Below are 18,388 nucleotides of genomic sequence, written 5' to 3'. Positions count from 1 at the left end.
TTGTATAACAATAATGACAAACTATTAAAAAAATCACGAAAGAAACATTCATAAACTTATATAAAAAAGTTGCTTTTGTAGTATAATCTCTGTGAGTAATGAATGGGAAATTTAGGTCTGAATGTAATACGAATAATATGCGGGAGTGACACGCGATAACCCACAAATGTGTGTTCATCAAGATTGTACGAACACTTACATTTTTACGAACATTTTTCGTGTTTTGGTGTAAACTTTTTTTTTTTTTTTTTTTTAACGACTTTGGTTTAAACCAGCCAACCCTGCTTAAAACACAGTCATCATAAAATTGCAAGTATGGTTAAACCTGGTTCTAATTTCTCCGATGTGACAGCAGATGTGTTGGTACAGAATGTAGATATTCCAGTTCTACTTGCAGGAACCAACGATGTTGCTAAAAATGAAACTAAAGGTCTTTGAGAAGGAAATTGTACTGTATGAACTTAGAAATGCCAGGCTAGTGTGTGTCTTTTATGTGCCTCGATGGCACGATTTGCCGTCGTGGTCCATAATCAATAAAGAGGTAGACAAAGCAAATAATGAAATGTGGGGAGAAAATTTCATACTGTCCACGGATTTTATCTTAATAGATTCGGTAAAAGATTTGTTAGTGATAAGATCATAGAGGCGATTAGCAAAATTGCCAAATGTGAATTTGGCCCTATTCCTCTGAATGTTGAAACCAATTCTTTTTAGGATAAATCTAGATCACATTGTAAATTCATTCAGTATGTCTGTACATGTAGAGAGTAGTAATATTAGTAATCAAACTAGGCCTAATGAAGTAGTAACTTTTTCATGGATTATCTAATAAATTCGCTATAGTTGAAGGTTATGTTTCTAATCTGAATGTTGATTTTCTATGTCTTGAGCATTGGCTTCATCCTAATAAAATTAATTTTTACGTCCTCAAGGGATATAAATTGAGTAACAGCTACTGTAGATCCATAAGGAAACATGGGGGATGTGCTATCTTTATTAAAAATACATATGCTTATAGGCCTATCCTTAGTGTAAATACCATGTCTATTGAAATGGTCTTTGAGGTTACAGCATCATACTTGCCTGATATTAACACTATTGTTGTAGCTGTATACAGACCAAATGTTGAATGTAAAGATTTTAAGTTATTTATTGATAGAATGAACAATCTTCTAGAACATTTAAATACTTTTAACTCCAATATTATTGTATGTAGGGATTTTAAGTTAGAGAACAACGGAGAACAACATAGAAAGTATTACGTTAAATAATGTGTTCTCTTCATTCAATCTAGCTATTGTTACTACTGATATTACCAAGCCTAAAATTGGTTAGGTTAGGCTACTTACATTAGGTTGGGTTAGCTCGAGTTACAAGTCCGTTCCTTCAAAACAGAGTCGTGTAAAGTTTTTCAATTTGAAATAGACAGTTACTGTTTGCGTATAAATACGTCGTCCGTATGTATCGCATTAAAATTACAGTGCAAAAACACGAACCAACGTGTGCTAGGTGGCCACTAAACGGCACGATCGCTATCTAAGCGAGTCGAAGTAGGCTGGGCTCACATAGGGTGCGTCTGAAGTGAGCAGGCACGTCAGGTATGGTGGGTAGGTGCGTAAGCGAGGATAGTGAAAAGGGATGGTTTTTGGCAATAATACGAGTTTCAGTAGCACTTGTCGTGGTTTCATGCTAGTAACACTTCACTTGTAAACTTAGAACACAGCTTCTGTACACTGTGCAGAAATACACCGCCGTAGTGACCGCCTAGCAGGTTAGTTTGATTAAGTTACATGCTTGTTATTTTTATATAATTCAATAAAACTCAAACACGATATGTCTTAGTCTTGGCATATATGCGCCATTTCTACACTGCCTTTTCCGTCACTAAATCATAACAACTGTACCTCTCTGCCAAATAGTCCCTTCCGCCTCCACATACAGTGCCGCTTACAGCATCAAAATCACCCTACAACAACCACCTTCAACTATTCTCCTCACCTGACTTTCACTCACTCTTCCGCACAAACCAAAATAAATTCTCTAATTCACCCGGTAAATTTCCTAAAATTGGTCCAGCAATACAGCAATGAACTTTTTTTTTTTCGTTACTACCGTTTATACATACACGTACCATCGCTGATTTGTTAACCCTCCCCCCCCCCATCCCTTCGCTGCGCTTCTGCCTTGAGTCGGTTAGCTTTCGGGCTTTTTAGTGGTCACGTAGACAAGTTGGTTTGTGTTTTTAAGTTGGTTCGTGTTTTATGGGTTTTATTTTTTGACACTTATTCCGAAGTTGGTCACCCGCTTGGTTTTCGGCAAAATCCGTAATAACAGCTACGGAAATTTCAAAATCATCAATTTTTTGGATCACTTTAAAAGGATATAATAGAGTAGGTTAGGGTAGAGTGGAGGAAGGTAGGTATAAGTAGGGTAGAATAAGGTTGGGTTAGTTTTTAGGGAAGTTTGGACCCATTTTGGTAAAATTAATAGAGTATAAGTTCTCGTCTCTGAGTAAGGATACCAGCTGGAATGTTTCTGTACACTTGCAGCAATATTCAGAATACAAATGCTCGTTATTTTCCCACAATGCAAACCTTGCGCAAAGTACAGTAGTTCCCTCCGCTTCCGTAATAATTCCATGATTATATTCGCTAAAAAAAAAAAAAAAAGTTCCGCTCTCTTTTCATATAATCAAACGAGCAAATTACCCATTTCTTCCCGGTAAGTTTTCAAAATTTTGCTAGAAATGAACAACCAACTTCGGAATTTAACTCTATTTTCTAATGTCATATAGCCACTGTTTTCGATATCTTCGAATATGACAGAGTTTGAAACACTGAACATTTGAAAGGTGCTATTTTTGCACTGTAATGCAATATGGGAGCATACGTAGTGAAGGATAAAAGTATTAGGAAATTAACAAATATTTGCGAAGTGCAATTACAACTGAAGTAGGGAAATGAAACTGTAGTAGTAATACTTCAAAAGGAGAACTACCACAGCCCAAATACCTGTAAAATTTCAAAAGAGAACTACCACAGACCAAATTTCAGTCTATATTTCTTTCTTTCTGCAGTCTGTTTTGACAGATTCGGCTGACAAGCTCTCCAATAGCAACTATGAAGTAATTGCTTTTGTTCGTAATTTTTCCATCTGTATAGATCATGTATTTTTTTCTTTCTTTTTCAGGTTACCTTGCATAGTATCGCCAGTGAAAGATCTTAACACTTCAGAACATGACTCAATCATACTTGTATCTACCTCTTACAAAGACTTATTTGGTGCTCCTCAAAGTTTGGCTGAAGCTGTAGCTAGTATAGCTAAGGTAAGATTTACTATTCAACCGGAAAATTTAAGTATGTAACTAGATATTTGTACGTCAAAGCGTATTTCAGTCGCTAATTATTCACAAGATAACTTATAAATGGAACCCCCCAATTTGCCTTAAATTGCTTTGAGTGATTTAAGACGGCCTGCACGCAATTCCATTTTACACACTGAGAGCAAATTGTAAAAATAACTTACGTTAGTGCTCACACTGTTGACAAATAGTCACAACAGAAGTCGAATATATCAATATGAGGTAGGACTGAGATCAATATGAGGATCTATACTGTGTTTATTGTACATCAATAATTTAATGGATAATTCAATTCAGTATATTACATCCTTGGATCTTATACATTGTATTGGATTTGTCAATTAGTAAGCGTAAGTACATGCTCCTACATTCATAATTATAAACTTATAACGAGTTGAAAAACATTAGGAGATATCTTTTAAGTAATTTCTTGAATTTAACTGTATTTTCCTCCTCCTTTATTACAGCAGGTAACATGTATAATCTTTTACCAGTATATTTCTCTTTTATATATACACACTAGCTGAACCTGCGCTCTCTACACAGCGCATCATTCACATATGAGCATGAATGTCCTTGTCATTCCTCACATCATCTGTACACGTCCCTTCACAGACACAAGTGAAAGACGTCTTGATAAAAGAAGGCAAGGGGTACCACCATGAAGGGGAGATTATTTTCAATATTTCGCACCGTTTACAAGATTGAGCGTACTTCCGGTTGGAGTTTCTAATTCATGTATGATCAGTGTTTTCTTTCTTCTTGCATACACTATGTTATAACCAAATACATTACATACACAACTAATTATAATGTCAGTGATATATGGTGTTCATTGGACAAAATATGCCAAGCAATAAAGATTCATCTTAGCCAGGAGAAATGTGGTTATCCTTAGTTTTGCATTATCATTTGGCCATGAAACAAACACCTGAAAGATATACAACCCCTTTACACAATGATGTGGTTTTGGAATGTATAACTCGTAGGATGTTTTACTTTAAAATTTCAGTACTTCCAATGTACCTTTAAAAATGTTAAAGAAATAACGGCCATGCTTTCTAAATATTCAGTTAGAACTGGACAATCTACACAAAGTTTGGAATCGACCAGTGAAAACGGCACGTTTCTAGCACTTATGGTTTTCGAGATCTCATTGTCGAAATGATTGGGGACAAACATATAAACCTAGCATTTTAATATATAGATGTTACTTCTATGGTGATCACTGTAAAAATCATTTCTTCCTGCGCGTATTACGTATAAGTATGTACATTTTTTATTTCATTCGAAATCTTCACAGTTGAGTTTTGTATACACTGTTAAATGATATATAAACTTTGTAGTGGTAAAATACCAAGATCTTTAAACTTTTATTTTTTTCGGCATTAAATCCTGACTTATATTTAACAAAAAAAAAGTAAAAGACTGTAGCGTAATATAAGGCTGTAGCTTAGAGTTGCTAACTGACGGCTTTTTCGCCGGCCTGGCCGCAAATATTGCTGTTATTTGGATTAAAGTTGGTGACGGGTACAAATTTCTTATCAGCCCCTTTTGACCGGTTTTTTCAAATTTGTATCTAGTTCGAAGCAATTTTATCTAGTTCAAAGTATAGATTTTAAAAAGTAACTTTCATTCTGTAAATCCAGAACTATCACCTTTTACCATCTATCAACGATAAAAGTCTGTGTCACCCGAATTGGTGTGTGGCATCAGCCAATAAGCTCGCAGTGCCCTGTTACTAAACCTTCAGAGAGAGATCTAATCATTCATAATTCATTTTCTTCGTATTTGTGGACAATTATGAATGGTTAGATTCCTCCCTGAAGGTTTAGTAACAGCTGACTGCGAGGTTATTGGCTGATGCCACACACCAATTCGGATGACGCGGACTATAATGTATTTTGTCCATCTGTTTAGATAATTTTAAAGAGATGGCAGGGACTGTATCAGGGAAAATTTGAAATTTTCGTGTAAGGAATTTTATACATTTATTGAGACTGTAAAAGGACTTTTTAAAGCAATTTTCTGTAGTTGGAAGTATAAGTTTAAAGAATACATTTCATTTTTCAAATCCAAAATTGTCACGTACAAATTAATATACTTTTATTCATTTGTTTCGATAATTTTAAAGAAGTGGCAGTTAGTGTAAATACAATAAAACGATCAAAGCCGATTTCAATTTCTCATTTATAGCACAATGTATCTATTAAGCTTATTAGTGAATGTACTAAGGATATGCAGAATACAGGAGGTGGTTAACGTTAGTACATTTCCTTCCCATGAATGGGTCCGAACAGAGATACTTCACACTTACTAGGGATGATTCCATACCGGGACCAAGTACCTGGATTAAACCTATATATTATCTGAAAGCTCTTGCCATAAGAAGTGCGAAGACGTTTTCAAATCACGGGCAAACCCTCAACCTGACCCTATGTATGATATATTCGACAGAAGTAAAAATGAATGTTACGATGCATCATGCGTAAGCGCCTGATCCCAACATATTCTTTTTTGGCTCATTGCTAGAATGTGACTCGGGCAAGGGTTTGATAATATCACATTGCACCCAGACATACCCATTTGATCAGTGTTGCCAACGAATTGTAAATGCAGTGTGGCAGATGCTTTCCGTACCATTGGATGTATATCCATGAAACGTGGTATAAACATCATTCGTCACTAGAGAAAATATACTGTTGATGTATTCCTCTCCTAAGGACCCTAGTTTGTCAGTGTTGCCAACCAACTGTAAAAATGAAAAGTTGTAAAACTGGTTCCGTACGTTTATACACCAAGCTCGGCAGAAACATCACACGACACTATAGCAAAATGACGTTGAATGTGACCGTCTCCCATCCATTCTAGGTTATCAGTGTTGCCAACCAAGTGTAAACATTACAGTGTTGCAAATAGCGTGATGAGCAAACTCTAATGACAAATCTTGGTTAGTCCACATTTGCTTTCTATATGTCACAATGGAGCTCCTATGACTCGATGCATGCATATGACTCATCCACCCCTTTACATATGTTCAGCAGCATGTGCATATCATTAGACAATATAAAAATATTACCAAGCTAGAATATTGCTATTAGAACAACTTCCAGGCTAAAGAATAAACGTTACGAATACTGACACACTGGGATGCTTGGGGAATGGTAACAACCACAGTATGTTTACTGTTATGACGAATTATGTGTGTGCCAAGTTTTGTATCTATGGATGCAATAATCAGGCATTTTTTCGAGAAAATGTATTTTAGAATAGTTGGAAAAACAGACAACATGGGTGCTTGTGGGTTCACACTGACATACTAGAAATCTAATGTGGATTACAGTCTAATTATATCCGCCAATGCTGTAGACTTCATGAGAAAATCTTGAAGGTTCGCATTGGTTGGTAACACTGCCAAACTGCAGTGCTAGGGAGACAGGGACACTCTCACTATGTTTTCCATTGTCCAGTTCTGCTTATGTCTTATTTGTTATATATTTGGTCAATGACACGCACGCCATTTGCACCATTATAGTTTACAGTTGTTGCTTGATAACACTGACAACCTAGAACGGTTGGGAGACGGTCACACTCAACTTCTTTCTGTTATAGTGCCGTGTGATGTTACTGCCGAGCTTGTTGTATAAACGTCTCATCGTACGGAACCTGTTTTACAACTTTTCATTTTTACAGTTGGTTGGCAACACTGACAAACTGAGGTCCTTAGGAGAGGAATACATCAACAGTATATTTTCTCTAGTGACGAATGATGTTTATACCACGTTTCATGGTTATACATCTAGTGGTACAGAAACTATCTGCCATTTTGCATTTAAAATTCGTTGGCAACACTGACCAAATGGGTACGTCTGGGTGCAATGTGATATTATCAAACCCTTGCCCGAGTCACATTCTAGCAATGAGCCAAAAAAGAATATGATGGGATCAGGCGTGATGCTTAAGCGTGATGCATCGTAACATTCATTTTTACTTCTGTCGAATATGCCATACATAGGGTCACAAACGCCAACAAACTGTCCACTGAGCCACCGCAGCCCCTAACTGAATAAGCAATCATGGCCAGACGACAAGGAGTGGTCCTCCAGCTTGGGGGTTTTGGTAAGGCTAACAACCTCATCCTGTAAAAAAAGGCACTTGTTCAGAAACATTCACAAAAGCCTCGGACAAGGACTGATAACGTGGCAGGACCTCAGCAAAAGAAAATGGACGTGAGATTTGGAACATGGAATATTAGAAGTCTTTATAGGGCAGGCGCGTTAAAATCCGTAACGACTGAGTTAGAGAAATACAGGATGGACCTAATAGGAGTTCAGAAAGTTAGGTTGAATGAAAGTGGGACTGTGAATTCGGAAAATTTTACGTTCTTTTACGGGAAAGGAAATAAAAATCATCAATTAGGAACAGGGTTTTTCGTCCATAAACGAATAATATCAGCAATTAAGCGGGTTGAATTTGTTTTATTTCACTTTTTATTTTTATTATTATTATTATTACTCTTAAGGGTCAGTGGTGTGATATTACTGTTTTAAATGTACATGCCCCAACAGAAGATAAGGATGACGATATAAAAGACAGTTTTTTACGAAGAAGTGGAACGGATATTTGACCAACTCCCGCCATACCATTTAAAAATTCTATTAGGAGATTTCAATGCGGAGATAGGACGAGAGGATATTTTCAAACCGATTATAGGGAACGAAAGTCTGATAAGGAAAGTAATGACAACGGTGTTAGACTCGTGAACTTTGCAACATCCAAAAACCTAATCGTGAAGAGTACGAAATTCCCACATCGCGACGTTCAAAAATACACTTGGACCTCACCAGACGGAAAAACACATAAATTAATCACGTTTTAGTAGATAGAAGAAAGCAATCTAGCATAATTGATGTCCAGTCGTTTAGAGGGGCTGATGATACCTAAACAGGCTCTGGTGATACTTTCCCAAATCTTTTCCTTTGTTATTGTTGTTGTTAGATATTCAGTATAAAATGGCCTCCGAGCTGTATCTGGTGATTGTTAAATAAATAAATAAACAAACAAATAAAGATGTTTACAATAAGATCAAAAGAAAACGAACAACGGATACACCACGAATTACAACGGATAAACGGAACGGATTACAATTAATACAACATTTAAACAGGTAAATTATTTTATTAGTCTATCTCTCGAGCTTGAATAACCAATATTAAATCTTAGATCCATGAGTATAAGGGCATTGCTGACTATCAAGTTAACAGAAAATCTATCTAAACGTTTCATTGAACAAACCTTACTTTAATAGTAATAAGAATCACTTTATATAGTTATTTACAATTAATAAACTTTGGATTCCGCGCCCCTCCATTTAAATACAGAGTTTATGTATTAGCTGCATTGTTACTGACTGCTATTTCTCGTTGTTAGGTTGACAATAGCATTAATGAGGATGGAATAGTTGTTCCAATTAGTCTTCCTGCTCAGCGTCTGGTATTTTCACCGACAGGATCTGTTACGGGAGATTACGACGATGTTCGTAAATATGGTGAAGCTGCTTCGAAAGGAATATTAAGGTAAGACTCTTAATTTGGTATTTAGTACTTGCTTTGATTTCAATTAAACCACAACTTTTTTTTTTTTTTTTAACTGAAAACCAAAATCAAGGAAGGGTACGGGTATAACCGAACTTGTCCGATCTGGATCAAACTTGGCATGGTGCTAGACTTTGACCTACTTTACAAGTTTATGAGATATGGTGTGTAGGGTCTGGTTCCCGAGTTATAGGCCATCACATTTTCGAAGGAAGAAAAAAATTCTAGGGTTGTTACAAAAGTTCTAAGCCTACTTATGAATGGAGCAGCAGAGAGTTTCTGGATAATGTTACTTTTCAGCATAGTCTCCTGACAAGTCAACACATTTTGCCCATCAGTGTTCAAGTGCGTTAATGCCGCTGGTTAAACGTGATTTGTCTTAAGGCGTGTAAAGTTTTAATCTACGACATTCATGACGTCATCATCAGTGTCAAAGTGAGTGCCTTCCAACTTCCTTTTAAGCTTTGGAAAGAGATGGAGGTCAGGAGGTGCCAAATCAGGCGAATAAGATGGGTGGAGGACCAATTCGTAGCCACGATCGTGAATTGCTACTATTGCGATGACTGACTTGTGGCTAGGGATAGTGTCTTGATGAAGAATCACACTTACTGTCAGTTTCCTCCGATGACTTGTGGCTAGGGATAGTGTCTTGATGAAGAATCACACTTACTGTCAGTTTCCTCCGACGCTTCTGCCGAATATTAACACGCATCTATCGTAGAATACCTGCATAGTACTCCCTACGAGCCTTCCTAATTCAGTGTCATCTTCAGTGGAGGTTCTCCTTCTCTTAAATTGTGCTGCCCTTTCTTCACTGTGGCATATGAAGGGGCACTATCACTTGAAGTAGCAACCATGTCGGCGTGGATACCTGCGGCTTCAAAGCTTTCTTGTGAAGATATTCAATAACAGCTCTCGCCTTCAGTTTTTCCATTTCTCCATTGGTCACTCTTCTGTCTTTCTGGACCTGTAACAACACAATAAAATTCGATATTAATACCAAATTTGGTATGACATCATAGGAAGGTTCCAATAAATTTATCGTAAAAGTATTACATGTCTAGTTCTAATATTTCTTTGTTGGGCTTCGTATTTATGTAGCAACCCTTCGTGTATCAACGAAGCTCATCTGATGTGGGTGAAACTTGGCGTGGTGGTAAACCTTTACTAGATTTACAAGGTTGTGAAATATTATGTGCAGATTTTGTTCCCAAGTTAGGACCATCGGATGTGGATTTGGACTTACGAGGGACGTATCGTGACAGCTAGATATGAAAATTGGTACCCTGACTAATTGTGGATCGCTAATGATCGTGGTGATAGTCACTCGGTGCGGAAATGCCTTGTTTACCACGTGTAATGCATATACCAAGCAGTAACCCGGTGAAGCTGTGCAAGTTACACCTTAAAAACGCCGGGAAAAGGCAGAAAATAAAAAATGTCTACGTAATCTCATACCTACGGGAGAGAGAGACACGTGACCAAGAATATGGCAGTAATGTCACACAAGCAATGTTGCCATCCCAACAAACATTCAAATAGAACGTATGCCATGTTATGGCATAAAACGTAAAAGAAAATAAGCAAATGGTGGTTTTTCAGTGTTGCTAAATAACAGAGATATAAGGCTCTAACGTTGAGAAATTATGGGGTCCGTACAATGAAACTAACAAATTTACAACAACAAGACTGCAGAAGGAACAAATGTACATATAGGGAATAAACCACAGCATCCAGTGACTAACTGATTTGATAGTTGTATTGGTGTATTATGTTAAAATATAATGAAGTCCTATAATTTCTCAACTTTAGAGCTTCATATCTCCGTTATTTGCCAACACTAATACCCACCTTTTACCATTTTCTTTAACGTTTTATGCCAATTGTTTTAATGCCATAAAATGGTATACGTTCTATTTGAAAAACTATAAGTTCTATTGGGATAATAACACTGCTTTTGTGACACTACTGCCATGTTCTTGGTCGCGTCTCCCCCTCCGGTAGGTATCAGCTTACCTACATACGTTTTTCATTTTCTGCCTTTTTCCGGCGTTTTTGAGGTATAACTCTGCACAGCCTCACCGGGTCACTGCTTGGTATATGTGTTGTACGTAGCTGTAAACAAGGCATTTCCGCATCGAGTGACCAGCACCACGATGATTAGCGATCCACAGTTACTGTTTACCCATTCGGCTGAGACCTCTAGTTGGCCGAGTGCCAAGGAGAGTTTATCTTAATGAAAGGATTGGACTGTAAAAGAAAAAGAAAAGAAACTAAGGCGTTGGTTATTCGGGTCGGCGGTAAAGGTATTGTTTGCAGTGTTACCAACCCGGCGCAGTAAATCTAGACCTGATAAGATTTTATAAATAATAATATGAGAATGAAATCAAAGTGGGCCTACAGCACTGAAAGCACGATTACCGATTATTATTGTGTGTAGGGCATGACTGGGGACCTACAGTGCAAGATGAACAAAGAAAAATAAAATTTAAAAAAAGTAGAAGAATCCAAAATTTGGAGGAGGGGATAAACACAATACTTTGCCTTCACTGGTTGACGGTATTATCTCCATCATAATAAAATAACAAAACAATGCGCGTACACACACACGCTCACGCAAGCATAACCACGAAACAGGTAAGAAAAAGAACCAGAAAAATACAGTAAACTGCACAAGCACAAGCGTATGTGTACTATAGAGAAAGACAATAACTGAAGTTCTTCCGCGGGTTGTTGGCACGATCAACCGAATGTCGAAGCCCCTAAAACACAATGCTAGGCTGCATTTAAAATGCGCGCGCTCTGTTCACTACGTGACATCATCACCTGACCATAATGTATTGCTGACCTTGGACCAATTTACGTAGGCTGGCAACTATGTTTAAACTTCCAATCTTCTTTCTCTCGCTCCCAGAAGAGAAAACGAACACATGTTGTCCGTACATACACATACCCATTTTTCGTAATGGACTCTTCTACTTCTGTCATGCGCAGAAGTGTCGAGGGACCTAATATCCGAGGGTTAAACAGTAGTCAGCGTACTAATTTTCATGAATATCTAGCTGTCACGATTCGCATTCGTCCCGTGTTAAATTTTCTCAAAAGAAGCAGCACGAATTCAACTGAGTTCATCCGATTTGGACCAAACTTAGTATATGGTAACCTTTTGACTTACTATACAAGCGTGTGAAATATTGTGGTTTGCAAGCTGTTTGGCTCCTGAGTTGTGAATTATATATTGTGGGATGTAGACTTAGTCAAATTTTCACAGGACACTATTAATGCGTTTAAACAAATAAATGAATGAAGACGCTCGCAATTGGGAAACTTATACTAGTCGGTGTTGCTCTTTTATCTGGAGAGTAACTACGTTGAGAGATAGCAAAATACATTAAAGAGAGAAAGAAAGAACGCACATAGAGCCCCAGGTTTGATTACCAATGAAAGAGCATCGAACGCACTTAACATGTTGTTCCAGGCAGCCTCACAGCTTACAAAGGACGTGAATGCAAATCAAGCCCTTTCAGAAGTGAATTACTTACCAGAAAATAGAGAAAACATAATTAGACGTAGTAAGAAACTGTTCCACTTCAAGAACTTTCGCTACATACTTTATCAGAAAGGACGAAGAAGAAATGTAGGAAAAGACGGAAGAAAAATAGCAGAAAAGCAGCTTGTGAATACCAGAGTTTGTCATTTTGAAATCTGGTATGCACCAGCTCAGGCTCACTAATCACAGTGAGGCTCAGACTCACCTCGCCTCGCACTCGCTCTAATTAACCTCATTGGGCTCGCTTTTCAACTGAGCATACACTTCATCTAAACTTTAACACGAGAGCACTTAGTTGCTCTTATGAGTATCAAGGTCTTCTAGGATTCTCGGCTCTTCGAATATCAAGACTCTTCCTACTTTTCGCAGATTGGGTATGTCAAACCCGCGTCATTGTTGATATCGACTAAGTCGATGGTGCCGAGAAGGTCGACGATGATGTCAATGGTGGCCAAGGAAGTCGACAGTACAAGCTGAGAGGGCACAGAAAATCAGCGGATTTCTCAATATATGGACACTGAATTGTCCTAGCACAGCAGCTAGACTGTGGTAGAAGCCATGTTGTCTGAGAGAAGAGCACAGACTACAGAGTTCAGCAGTGAGAAAGTCTGTGGCTCTTCTGGGTAGCGTAGTGATTGACGCATCAGCATAGTGCTTGAGTTCCCAGGTTCGAATCCCGTCCCAGTCATTTATTTTTCACTCTTTAATGTGTTATTGAATTCGCGCCTATAGACGATCTGGTGTGTAAAATTAAGTTTAAATCAGTTGTTTCCGCCTTTCATTAATAATACAACGAAGGAGTTGTTTTGTTGCAGGCCAATGTGGAAAACAAAGGTCGTTCTTATTAAGCAGACAGGGAAGAATGTAGTAAGGAGAGGAAGTTCATTTCTGATTAGCACCGTCGAGAATGTGGGGAGGGTTAGAAATAAGGTAAATTGTCGGACAAGTTGTTGTTGAAATGGTAGATATTCTGTTGTTATCTTTGAAACAAATGAAGTTTAATAAGGTGATCATTTTGTGGATGTTTTTTATGAATCACTTTGTATAAGTTTTGTAATTGTTTTAGTAGATTTTTCCCTACGTTAAATTTTGATATATGTTTTGTGGCAATAAAAGCTACATATTAAAAAGAAGTGTTCGGAAGTTTCTGAAGGAAGGTTGGATGAATAATTTAGATTCGTATCTATCACACACAAAACAAAGCATCGTACAATACCTGTTGGAGAAAAAAAAATAAAAAAGAAAAATTATTATTTTGTTTCTTCGTAAAATAGTAAATGTCACATTAAAACTATCACACTTTACTTTGTAGACTTAATTTCCGAGTAACCATTCGCACTAATCGGAAACACATACTTGCAATAATCTGAAAGATGTCACTGCATCATTAAAATATCAGCATTCCTCATCTAAAGCGAACCACCACTAAACATTGAAAACTTTTCAATAAACTCAGGCGCTTACGACTCATATTCCTTATAACCACATGAGCTAAATCTGCTCCAAATTCCAAATCAAACCTAATACACACTTTAACATTACATGGTAACGTCTGCTTCAATTGTTCTTATAACTTCTAAACACCTTGTTCGATTATTCTTAAGTAATACCTTGTTCCATAGTTCTAGATAGTTCTAGATAATGTCCAATCTTAACTCAAAAAACTCTAACACTGCCCATTACAGATATCTTTCCTCCTAAAACAATTTTCCATTATTGGTTACTGTTGTTAAAAATTTAGTGTGAAATAGCTAATCTGGCTGTATCTGAAACTAAACAAATAAATAAATTCACTACTACGTTAGAATTTTCATATTATTGACGCCTGAGTTTTATAAAAAGTGCACTCATAGAATTGAAGGCCAATTGGGTTTGGACACATCTTGCGAAGAAATTGTCTTTTTCATACTGCCATAGAAGGAAGGATGGAAGGAAAGCGTGGAATAGGAAGAAAAACACAACTGAAAAATAGAGTGAAAAGTAGAAGTGATTATTATTATTATTATTATTATTATTAATAATAATAGAATAATCATGAAAATAAAGATTTATATACTCGCTATTGTAATGTATGGCATAGCCAAACAGAACATTATTTCGGCGATTTTTTCCTAAGTGCGTAGAAGTAAATTAACTATAATGGTTAGCCTTCCCTTCTGATTTAATGGTTAGCGTATATGCCTTTGGTGCACGTGGTTCCGGGTTCGATTCCCGGTGAGAGAGCAGAAAATTTTAATTTCATAATCATTCACTTTCATTTGTCATTGATATCTAGCCTAAAGGGCGTAACCAAGGGACGTTAAACTAGTTTTTAAAAAACTATAGGGCGTAGCTACTATGAATCAAAATAGCAAGTTTATAAATCGTTGTTTTTCTTGATTAGTCTATAAATGCATTTTTTTACAAGTGATGTGGTGGATAAACACAGTGTGTGAGTTTTATCGGGATTCTCCCATTTCATTCCACTTTCTTTATTCCACCATTTCATTCATCTATCATCATCCCCTCGTTTAGCCTTCACAGTATAACCGTGGGATGTAAAAATAAAAAATTTCATTTCATTTCATTTTACACTTAATGGTTGAAGTTCTTAGGAGCTTTTACAGAGACTTTGAGAAGTTGTCGTCAGTGGAATATCTGTGAGGAAGACATTAAATAAGCAACATGTAACTTCCCGTTCGATTTAAGTTTCAAAAGATGAAATCCTCCGAAGAAGTTTTACAGAAGCAAAAATGAACGAAATAGTAGAATTAAAATAGAACCAGTGGAGAATGCTCGAACGAACTTAAAAAGAATTACTAGTTCTGCGAAATTTATATGAAATTGTATATTAAATTTATTTGATTAAATTCAAAAGATAATACATTTACATATTTGGAATCTGCGTATTAGGGAATCTATTGAATTAGCTATATTGAGCTGTGACTTTTTATCACCGCATATGTACTGAAATTGCAGATATAACCAGTGGCCACCGGTTACTATTTGGTACCGAAATGCTCACCATCCTCTTAGGTATTGAGTAACAGCAATATCATCTCTCTAAGACTTACAGTTCTCGAGATATGGCTATTTAAATCTCCCGAAATCGGAACTTTTTTGGCCAATATTTCGGGAACACTAAGAGTGATGCCAGAAATTCCATAACTTCTTTCAGATAGTTTTTGATGCTCTATCGAATGGAGGGCTTAAAATTGAAGAATTCGCAAATAACAGACAGACACACACACAATCATAAAGAATTCAGTAAGGAACTTTTTAAATTCGTTGAAAACTACGCAAAGGTGCTTAAAATAATTTATTTTTAAATTAACTACTCGTTATAGATATTTGATGAGGTTAGGCATTGTTCGTCAATTTTACATAAAGGTGTGGCCAAATAATTGCCAAAGTAATACTCCCCTACTAAAAGCAGTAGATATAACTACCGGTAATGTTCCTAATCAAAAAGTAGAAGAAGTAAGTGAGTCAAAAAATACCAGTCTCCGAATCCTGCACCACAACGTCCAAGGATTAGGAAATAAAATAATAGAATTAAAAATTATTTTGGAAAATGAATTAAGTAAAATTGATGTCTTGTGTATATCGGAGCACTGGCTGAATAAACAAGAAATAGAAACAATTTCACTCACAGGTTTTAAACTATCTGCGTACTATTGTACGAAAAATATATCCCATGGCGGTATTGCCATATTCGTCAAAGAGGACTTTCGTATCAAAATTCTAAGGAATACCCTTACATTGAACGTTGAGAAAACTTTCGAATCTGTAGCACTTGAATTTTGCGATCATAATTTAATACTTATCTGTCTCTATCGCACGCCAGACAGTAATGTCAATGACTTTTTGAATAAATTAGAAAGGCTTATATCGGAATTCTCGTCCTCTAAAAAGTCGTTAGTAATTTGTGGTGATATTAATATTGATTTTTTACTAAATAATAGCAAAGAAAAAGAAGATCTCATTTCGCTCTGCACATCATTTAATCTGAAACCTATCGTCAATACTCCTACCAGAATAGGCAAAACAAGAATCTCTGCTCTTGACCAAATTATAATTCCACGTGATGATTTCGTATCTCATGTTGATGTACTAAACCTAGGCTATTCTGATCATAATGCTCAACTTCTCTATTTTTACACAGAAATAATTAATAAGAATACAAACGTGGGCGTGGAATGGTCTGAACGGCGTTCATTTACACCCACTAACGTAGCATATTTCAGATACTTGTTGAAAACTGAGTTGTAGGAGGATGTTTATATTGAATGTAATGTTAACGACCAATTTAATTCCTTTTTATGTATATTTACTCATTATTTTAATATTGCTTTTCCTAAACAAAAATTTAAGATAAATAAATCCGTAAATGTCAGTTCGAAGTGGAAGACTTTAGGAATAAAGGTTTCTCTAGAAAAAATGCGCTATTTACATCAACTATCCCGACGGTGCCGTGCTCCCGTGTTTAAACGATACCACAAAATGTACAGACGAGTTTTACATAAGGTCATAAAACAGGCAAAAATGTTAGAGAATGATACTTACATTGGGAAAGCTTCCAATAAAATGAAAGCTACATGGCAAATTATTCGGAAAGAATCTGGGGAAAGAAAACCCTCCTCTAAGATAACTAGCGTTTCTTGTCAAAATAAAATTATTAAAAATCCGACTGAAATTGCAAATGCTTTTAACGATTACTTCACGAATGAAGTGGAAAAGCTTATCACTAATAACGTGAACAATAAACTACCTAGCAAACAATACGTTAGTAGACACAACGATATTTTCGAAAAATCATTGTTCTTGCACCCAGTAACTAGTCAGGAAATCTTAAATACTACACTGAAAATGAAAAATAAGAGTTCTTCAGGATATGATGAAGTTCCTGATAAAATTTTAAAGCAATGCTCCTATGAAATTGCTGATATCTTATGCTTCATAGTAAATAACTCTTTTAGTAGTGGCGTTTTTCCTGAGGCATTGAAGCTAGCAGTTGTTAAGCCCTTATATAAAAGTGGCAAGAAAGATCTTACATCGAACTATAGACCAATATCATGTCTGTCTACTTTCTCTAAACTTTTTGAAAAACTTATATATATAAGACTAGTTAGCTTTCTAAATAATTTTAACTTAATATCTTCTGCTCAAAATGGCTTTAGATCAAATAAGTCTACTGAAACTGCTCTTTACTCCTTTCTCTATTCTGCTTTAAATTCAATAAACGCTAAGAAATATACAACCGGCATATTTCTTGATCTTAGCAAAGCTTTCGATACAATTGATCATCAAATTTTACTTAAAAAATTGCAAGATTATGGTATTAGGGGAAATGCTTATGACTGGTTTAAATCGTATATTTCCAACAGAAGGCAAACTGTTGAAATTAACTGTCAAACTCAGGGAGTAAGCAAATGTTATTCAGATACAAAAGAGTTAAAATTTGGAGTTCCTCAAGGTTCCATCTTAGGCCCTATTCTATTTTTAATATATATAAATGATTTGCCACAATGTTTAGACTCTGCTAAAATTGTTCTGTATGCTGACGATACAAATATATTAGTAACTGGAGAAACTTACGTTGAGTTATGTAATGCAGTAGATTCCACCATGTCTGCCGTCAGTGACTGGATGGATAGAAATAAACTAATACTAAACACAACAAAGTCTTCGTGCATGTGCTTTCACGTAGTAAAAAACGAGATAAGAAAATGCCCTTGTGTAACAATTAACGGCAAAACGTTGAATTACGTCTCGGATATAAAATTTCTTGGTCTTTGGGTGTCAGATACATTAGATTGGAAAATTCACATTCAAAAATTATCTAGTAAATTGGCTCAAACCTGTTACATGTTAAAGCTTTTACGAAATAGTGTCAGTCAGCAT

At 36.3% G+C, this 18,388-nt stretch overlaps 1 protein-coding gene across 3 annotated transcripts in view; it reads left to right on the top strand.

Annotated features, from left to right (window-relative positions):
* Dip-B (Dipeptidase B) overlaps positions 1-18,388 on the top strand; it is a 72,430-nt gene that overhangs the window by 8,473 nt on the left and 45,569 nt on the right. For all 3 annotated transcript variants that reach the window (XM_081734860.1, XM_081734858.1, XM_081734859.1), the window contains exons 2-3: positions 3,190-3,325; positions 8,792-8,937. In XM_081734860.1, coding sequence (XP_081590986.1) covers positions 3,190-3,325; positions 8,792-8,937 — 282 coding nt within the window. The remainder of the gene's footprint in view (positions 1-3,189; positions 3,326-8,791; positions 8,938-18,388) is intronic.

The sequence above is a fragment of the Thermobia domestica genome, chromosome 12 (genome assembly GCF_964235325.1).
Source record: "Thermobia domestica chromosome 12, izTheDome1.hap1.1, whole genome shotgun sequence".
NCBI classification, from domain to species: domain Eukaryota; kingdom Metazoa; phylum Arthropoda; class Insecta; order Zygentoma; family Lepismatidae; genus Thermobia; species Thermobia domestica.
This window is presented reverse-complemented; position numbering and strand designations above follow the sequence as displayed.